Consider the following 9,202-nt stretch of genomic DNA (forward strand, 5'->3'; position numbering starts at 1 on the left):
TTTAGAAAGAGTTTTGTCCGATTCACATGGATTCACATGGGGAATCTCGACTGCAGTTCAGAACAAAGATAGGTAGGGAAAATTTGTCTGTGACTCTAGGTAGAGAGCTATAGACAGACAGGCATACATTATTAGCTGCTCTGAGCCAAGAGAGCCAAATAAATAAGCTTCCGTTGTGGAGCAGTTACTGATTTAAGTGTAAAGTTAAAATATAGAGATTATTTGCTTTTAGAAAACATTTATAAACAAATTTGTCCAAATCACATGAAGAATCTCACCTGCGGCTCAGAACTAAGATAGGGAAATTGTCACTGTCTCTAGAGTAGAGAGTACAGTGTATAAATAGAGGCTCTCTAGATAGAGAGCCAAACAGAAAGATGGTGTAAATAAAAAGCTGTTCTGGGCAGAGAGCTGAACAGAAAGATGGTGTAAATCAGGTGTATTCAGATGAGATAAAGTTATATTGCCTCACAGGAGACTCGGGTTCTGTCTAACGTCGATCCCATGGGAATTCTGGGATTATTTCCTGCTTGGCAAAATAGGAAAAGGCCTAAGAATAGGCACATACAGTACTTTAGTTACTTCTCTTATTTTAGATTGATTTTATTTTCAAAATGGGTGGAATTTTCAGTTTTGTGGTTTTATTTTTCCTCTGGGAAAAAGGTCAAGAGAAAGATTTTTCTGGTTTCTGGCTAAAGGATACACTGTTTTGAGAAAAAGGTTTTGCCTGTTTATTTTCAGGAGAGATGATGAAGGTATTTCTATCTCCCAGAATTATATGGATTAGACATGACAGAGGTAGGCCTCTAGAAGTCTAAATTCCAAAAAATTCAAACAAAAAATTATCTTGATACTAAAATTTGTTTTGAGAATTGTATATTGAAGAATACACAGCCTTGGTGTATCTACTCATCAAGCAGGCTGAGCAGACCTGCTCGAACCTCTGATGATCTGGAATTCCAGCTGGATGCAGTGAAGACACAGACATCCGAGGCTTATCAATTTACTCTCACCCTCCCCCGCCCCTCTTCTAATATCTCAACACCTTTATTCAGCTTGAAGAAGTTAATGAAGAGTCAGCACCGCAATTCCCTGGGCTTGGGGAATGAGGTGGTTATTAGGCTGTCTTTCTAAGAAAAATCAATGGTTTTATCGGTACAGGGAGGAACAGCTAGAATTGATTACATAGTCATAACCTATTTGTAGAAATCTGTATAATTGTTACTAAGCTGAAGTTATAATTTCCTAGATAGTACAAAATTTATTTTGATTTCAAATTCAAAGGTTTCATTGGTATATTTTCTTCTATTAATTCAAATTTGGTGGGTACAGGTTAACTTTTGCTTTTAACTGATCTGAGATGGTTAGCCTGTGAGTTAAGCACCTAATAGCAAATTCACAGCTCTGAGTTTATTTGTTAGGGTGTTTTCTAGATTTAATTAGAAATAGCTGAGAGGAGTTAACGAACAACAGTCCAGATTGTTTTACATAGAGAGTTGGTTTTCAAAACTGTCAGAAGTCCATAGAGTTGACAGTGCAAACATTTATTCCCTGTCTTGGATTCTAAGAAGAAATTGAGCATCTCTGAAGTTATTCCAGTAATGGCAAGACAGCCACTAGGCAAGAATTACCTCTTTTCATCTACAGAACACTGTCCAGAAAAAGGACACATTTGCAGAATAGTCAACTGATTTTATCTGCCAAGACAGAGTGATCAGCCCTTAAATATTCTGTATTATAGGTCTGTCAGATGATCCTGGGCCAGAAGACTGAAGACCAGATGCTCCAACGTTTTGAAGTAAGGGACTGTCCAGGTATTCAGCGATCTATATAAATTGGCTAAGTTTTGGAAGCTATGCTTTGTGCTTCCCATATCTTCAGTTAATCTGGTCATTCTGGATTTCTGATGGTGTTGAAGATTTATAGTCTCATAGCCAACCCACGCTATTTACTTTGAGAGAACAGATTTGAGAAGATGGTTTTCAGCTGATATTCATTCTAAAGTCAAGACATAAGCCAGGTAAAGAACTATAGTCTTTTAAGTTAAAGATAGATGACAAGAATCCTTTTACTCACAATATATTGGACTGGGTATTAGGTCTATCTTGTACCTTACTGTTACAAATTGGTATAGTTGTGCTCTAATTATATTTTGAGAGAAAGTTTTTTTTTTATTCTGACAAAAGTGTATTTCTCCTGCTACATTTTACAATGAACTCCGTAATTTGGAGGAGCTAGTGTGGGAGGGGTAAGGAGAGGAAGAGGAGAATGAAGAGGGGGAGCTAGAGAGAAGAGAGAGATGTAGAAGCCATAGAGAACTTAAGTATACTTAAGTGACCCCAAAACATCCACCAGAGAACTCCTAAACCTGATAAACAACTTCAGCAAAGTGGCTGAATACAAAATTAACTCAAACAAATCAGTAGCCTTCCTCTACTCAAAGGATAAACAAGCTGAGAAAGAAATTAGAGAAATGACACCCTTCACAATAGTCGCAAATAATATAAAATACCTTGATGTGAATCTAATCAAGTAAGTGAAAAATCTGTGTGACAAAAACTTCAAGCCTCTGAAGAATTTGAAGATCTCAGATGATGGAAAGATCTCCAATGCTCATGGATTGACAAGATTAATATAGTAAAAATGGTCATCTTGCTGAAAGCAATCTACAGATTCAATGCAATCCCCATCAAAATACCAATTCAATTCTTCATAGAGATAGAAAGAGTAATTTGCAAATTAATTTGGAATGACAAAAACTCAGGATAGCAAAACCTATTCTCAACAATAAAAGAACTTCTGGGGGAATCACCATCCCTGACCTCAAGCTGTACTACAGAGCAGTAGTGGTAAAAACTGCATGGTATTGGTAAGGAGACAGGCAGGTAGATCAATGGAATAGAACTGAAGACCCAGAAATGAACCCACACACATATATGGTCACTTCATCTTTGACAAAAGATCTAAAACTATCCATTGGAAAAAGAACAACATTTTCAACAAATAGTGCTGGTTCAACTAGAGGTCAACATGTAGAAGAATGCAAATCTATCCATTTTTATCTCCTTTTACAAAGCTCAAGTCCAAGTGGATAAAGGACCTCCACATAAAACCAGATACACTGAAACTAATAGGAGAGAAGGTGGGGAAGAACCTTGAATACCTGGGCATAGGAGAAAAGTTCCTGAACAGAACACCAATGGCATATGCTCTAAGATCAAGAATTGACAAATGAGACCTCATAAAATTGCAAAGCTTCTGTAAAGCAAAGGACACTGTCAATAGGACAAAATGGCAACCAACAGATTGGGGAAAGATCTTTACCAATCCTACATCTGATAGAGGCTAATATCCAATATATACAAAGAACTGAAGAAATTAGACTCCAGACAACCAAATAACCCTATTAAAAATGGGGTATAGAGCTAAACAAAAAATTCTCAGCTGAGGAAACTCAAATGGCTGAGAAGTACCTAAAGAAATGTTCAATATCCCTTATCATCAGGGAAATGCAAATCAAAACAACCCTGAGATTCCACCTCACACCAGTCAGAATGGCTAAGATCAAAAACTCAATGTGATAGCAGATGCTGGCAAGGATGTGGAGAAAGAGGAACACTCCTCCATTGTTGGTGTGATTGCAAGCTGATACAACCACTCTGGAAATCAGTCTGGTGGTTTCTCAGAAAATTGGACATAGCATTACCTGAGTACCCAGCTATACCACTCCTGGACATATACCCAGAAGGTGCTCCAACATATAACAAGGATATATCCTCCACTATGTTCATAGCAACCTTATTTGTAATAGCCAGAAGCTGGAAAACACCCAGATGTCCTTTAACAGAGGAATGATACAGAAAATGTGTTACATTTACACAATGGAGTACTACTCAGCTATTAAAAACAATGAATTCATGAAATTCTTAGGCAAATGGATGAAACTAGAAAATATCATCCTGAGTGTAGTAACCCAATCACAAAAGAACACACATGATATGCACTGGGTGGTAAGTGGATATTAGCCCAAAAGCTCACAATACCCAAGATACAACTCACAGACCACATGAAGCTCATGAAGAAGGAGGACCACAGTGTGGGTGCTTCGGTCCTTCTTAGAAAGAGTAATAAAATACTCATGGGAGCAAATATGGAGACAAAGTGTGGGTCAGAAACTGAAGGAGGAGCCATCTGGAGACTATTCCACCTGGGTATCCATCCCATGTGCAGTCACCAAATGCAGATGCTGATGTGGATGCCAGGAAGTGCATGCTGACAGGAGCTTGATACAGTTGTCTCCTCAGAGGTCTGCCAGAGCCTGACATATACAGAGGAGGATGCTCACAGTCAACCATTGTGCTGATCATGGGGTTCCCAATGGAGGAGTTAGAGAGAAGATTGAAGGAGCTCAAGGGGTTTGTGGCCCCATGGGGAGAGCAACAATACCAACTAACCAGAGCTCCCAGGGTCTAAATCACCAGCCTGGGAGCACATAGGGAGGGACCCATGGCACCAGCTGTATATGTAGGGGAGAATGGCCTTGTCTGGCATAGGTGGGAGAGAAGGTCTTTCGTCCCTTGAATGTTGGATGCCTCAGTGTAAGGGAATTCAAGGGTGGGGTGGTGGGAGTCGGTGGGTGGGGGCACATCCTCATAGAAGCAGGAGGAGGGGGGATAGGATAGGAGGTTTCTGAGGGGGTTGAATGGGGAAAGGGGATAACATCTGAAATGTAAATATTCAGTAAAAAAGAAAAAAAACAGAAAGAATACAACACAGGACTATGTACAGTACACTACACTTAGTAGTGGTAATTAACAACCATGTATCTATTTTTTTGTTACTATATTAAAGTGTACTCCAACTTATCAAAAAAAGTTTACTATGAAATAGTCTCCCGTTTGCTAGCAGCAGCCTCATCTACCTTTCACAGTTTTCACTACATCAAGAGGCCAAATCAAGAGCAGGTTTATGTACCTATATTCTGTATTCTTGCAAAGTGACTAAACTGCCCAAAGATGTATTTCTCAGGATGTACCTGTTATTATGTGATGTAATGTCATGAAGTTGTAGAATGTATGTGTGTGCATCTGTGTGTGTGTGTGTGTGTGTGTGTGTGTGTGAGAGAGAGAGAGAGAGAGAGAGGGGGGGGGAGTGATCATTTCAAAATATTTACTTCCCATCATCACTTGGGAACAATTCTCCCAATTCTTATGTGAGATAGTATAATAAATGATGTCTATTCAAAGTCCACATTAGGACTAAGAAAAATAGAAGAACATGTTTGGAGTGAGAATCCTTTAATTATATTCATTTCCAGAGAACAATAAATATAAAAATCATAAAGAATATAAGTAACAGTAACATTTCTCTAGATACAGACAGCACTTACTTTTATACAACTTAACAAGCAAACACTTCTATTCCTCCAGGAATTACCAATGGGAAAAGCTATACAACGGAAAAGAAGTAATCATTAAATTAAAAACTATTTGCTTTTGACCCTAAAGCTAAGGTTCTCACTCCAGTGGTCCATTGGAGGTGCAGAAAAGCTGAAGAGGACAGCTCAACTCCGAGCAGCAGCAGTCTGAGGCTGCTCCGACTGTAGCTGTTTACCAAGATATTCCCTAGAAAACAAGAACACAATAACATAGCAAATTAGGACTTCAATACAAAGAATCACTGTCAAGACTCGAAACTTTTTAATAAAATAACCCCTGGAAACTACACATTTCCAACTTTAAAAGCTCCCGTGCTACAGGAATGCTACCTATTTCCACACACAAACCAGTCATGGCCCACATAAAAGTCAGAACTCACTCTACCAGGAGCTACTCTTGTGGCCTACAAAGCCCATAGTATTGCATTCAATGCTATCACAGAGGCTAAGGAGTTTTCTCATTTTACATATGGGTTAAATGACTTAAAGTGAAGGTCTCCAAATTGTCTAGATCCCTCAGGAAATAAACTGACAGCTGGTTATAGAGGTACAATGTTACAATCACAACACTCAGTAGGCAGAGGCAAGAAGATTGTGAGTTCAAAACCAGCGTGAATTACATAGTCAAGTACAAGTTGTAGGTTATAGGTGAGAAAAGAAATTAAACATGTACCTACAATATACATATCTTTAACTTAAAATCACACATAGGAACCACTGAGACAGAGGGTATGGCTATGTTGTTTACTCTTCCTGTCCCCACCCCATCCCATGAAATGTCCAAACTTTTTTTTTACAATCAACAAATAAAGAAAAGAAACTATTTTTAAAGACTCCTAAATTGTCATTCTCTCCAGGCATGACCCTTGCATTCTTGAATTAGAGTAGCTATGAACACCTACAGGAGACCCTCATGAAATTAGGCCTATTAACATTCCCTTGTGCAGGAAGGGTATTGGGTATGTCTCAGGAGGCTTAGAAACCTTTATGAGATCCCCCCAAGGCCTTTAGATCTGTATATTTCCTAATCCTTCCACAAGTCCTAAACAAGAAAAACTAATCAGATAGGAGAGGAAGCATCACTGGTTATCGGACTTCTGGTCTTCCTATTTTTTGAGACAAGGTTTCACTATGTAGCATTGGCCAGCACGGAATTCACTATGCCTCAAACTCTCAGAAATCTGTCTCTGCTTCCCAAGTGCTGAGATTAAAGGTATGCATCACCATGGTCAGACAGTTGATCTCTGTCAGACTCACAAGTTATGAACTGGGTGATTCTCAGCCAACTTATATGTATGAAAAAAATAGATTTAGGAATGGAATGGCTTTCCTGACAACAGATGGTCACAGGAAAGGAGCAAAGAGAAAGCTGTGTATGAACTAGAAACACAAACAGAAAATTCTACAGGAGAACCTCTACCTATAAAATTCATTGTTTCTTTCCTGAAATCCTGAGCTGTCCATATGCACACACTATTGCTTCTGAATTAGAGGATTACATTTAAAAATCATTCTGTAGGAGTAAATGATGACATTTTATTATGTGAAGCTGGAAGTATGAGTAGCAGTACATACTAAAGTTCTCTAGAATCAATATTCATTCTTTATATATTTTTGCCACATGTATGTAACCTACCACTACGGAAAGGAACAAAGTGTGTATCAAGAATGCAAATGTAGAGAAGGGAATTCTGAGGTGCTTGGTATCAGTTATAAGGACTGTCTGTACCAAACCTCCTGAAGTGAGGGCTCCCAAGTGTATCAACCATATCTTGCCCTCAGGCAAGGACATACTCCTCCTTACTCCCCACCGACACTTGTGGATCTTGTAAGGCATTACTCCACTGTATGCAAATGTCACATGAAAGGGGGGAAGTAACAGCTTTTCTAAGACATACAAAGAAATAATTTCAAAATCAATTAAAATACTGAAAAAAAATGAAGGACAAGAAATGAAAGATCCTAGAAGTTGGCAGAGTTCTAGAGAGCTGCTGGGGATTAAAGGTCAAGGATTTCAGACTCAGGGCCCAGGAGCTCTAATACTAGTCATCGTTAGGGGCTAAGGACATGGTGTATAACTCCAGATTCCACATTATATAAACTCAAATCTAAAGAAACTTACAAGTTAACTTTATTACAAAAGACTCTAAATCAAGATTCATGCCTGGCCTATCCTATGACTTTATAAATATACAATCAACACTTTAAATAAAAATTTGAAATTATACTTCAAGTTTTTACATTTATGAACAAAAACAAAATTTTTACTTGGTATAAATATAAACAATTTCCTGAAAACTTCACAGTATGAAAATAATAAGCATGAAAAATACCAGAGCTTATTTTAGCGGGTTTTTTAAGAGAGAGAGAGAGAGAGAGAGAGAGAGAGAGAGAGAGAGAGAGCCCAAACATATGCCCCAAGAAACCTAACAGGCATAAGAGCTTGTACCTGCAATCCCAACACTTGGGAATAGAGCCAGAACAGCAGTAAGTTCATGGCCAATGTGTCTGGGCTACATAGTAAATTCCAAACTGTCCTAGAATGAATCCTGTCTCAAAAAACCAAAACAAACAAACAGACAAAGAAAAAACCAAGCAAACAAATCAAAGCAAAACACCACTGTGCTATCTTAGGAAAACAGAAAGGCAGTCTGTACCAGCAGTTATAATCATGTTGCATATAGACACTACACCAAGATATGCATCCAGACTACCCTTCCACTGGTGACTGTGCAGAAGGCTTATGTTCCATATGACACTCTATTCTACAGTAATCTGACATAGAAATAAACTGCCATTACATGAGTAATTTTCATTCGCTGGCACAAGCATCTATGAAAACTTACAAAAGGTGCATCAAAATGTAAAAGTCACAACTGAATTCTAATCTTTCTATAAAAATCTATTGGAGAAACACTAACACTAAGCATCAAGTCACCAAAGTAAAAACAGATGGTCAAATACTGGGGAAGGAGGAAAAAAGGTGTATACTCACCAGCTAGCTGAGGAGACACAAACCAGTTTCTATCTACAGAATCAGTCACGAAGTATAAACCAGGCATAAACAATATATAACATACACAAGGGGAAACAAACCTTCAATGCATGATCATTTAACAACAAAAATCCTCAACCAAAATTACTTTCTACTGGCAAAGAATAAGGTCAGCATTCTGCTGCATATACTTTTTTTTATCATGTCAGAAATAAACATTTAAACAAACAGTACCCTGCCCCTCAAAGAAAAACAAACAAACAAACAAAACAAAACTACTATGCCTGAAGACATTTAACAGGAAGACAAAAAGAAAGTTGTTTTCGTTTAATTACTAATATATAAATTCTGCTATGGCATTTATAATTTCAAAAAGAAGGGAAATTAAACTTATTTTTTAAAATACCTTAGAAACACATCTAGGAAATATGGTTTATAGTCACAAAATGCCTCCAACTATTAAATGTAAACATTTGTCAAATTAATTCCTTAAGAGATACAAAATATTAAACTCTCAAATTACTGATTTGTATTGAAAAACCTAACTCAAAAGAAGAATAACACAAAAAGAAACCCAGTGACACAATCTGTATTTTTAGTGACACCCAAAGTTTGTCCACCTCCTGAGTTGACTCAAAGCTATTCTGTAGGGCCCTCGGCTTTGTTGATGTTCTTCTTGCACAAGTTAGGAAAAGTAGAGACATTTCAGAATAACACACACAAACACACACACACACACACACACACACACACACACACACACACACACA

At 37.9% G+C, this 9,202-nt stretch overlaps 1 protein-coding gene across 2 annotated transcripts in view; it reads right to left on the minus strand.

Annotated features, from left to right (window-relative positions):
* Positions 1-5,280: 5,280 nt before the first annotated feature.
* Positions 5,281-9,202, minus strand: part of Atp6v1h (ATPase H+ transporting V1 subunit H) — a 73,400-nt gene continuing 69,478 nt past the window's right edge. For both annotated transcript variants that reach the window (XM_028773396.1, XM_028773397.1), the window contains one exon: positions 5,281-5,624. In XM_028773396.1, coding sequence (XP_028629229.1) covers positions 5,564-5,624 — 61 coding nt within the window. In that variant the 3' untranslated portion in view covers positions 5,281-5,563. The remainder of the gene's footprint in view (positions 5,625-9,202) is intronic.

The sequence above is a fragment of the Grammomys surdaster genome, unplaced genomic scaffold (genome assembly GCF_004785775.1).
Source record: "Grammomys surdaster isolate TR1022 unplaced genomic scaffold, NIH_TR_1.0 226, whole genome shotgun sequence".
In the NCBI taxonomy this organism is placed as follows: domain Eukaryota; kingdom Metazoa; phylum Chordata; class Mammalia; order Rodentia; family Muridae; genus Grammomys; species Grammomys surdaster.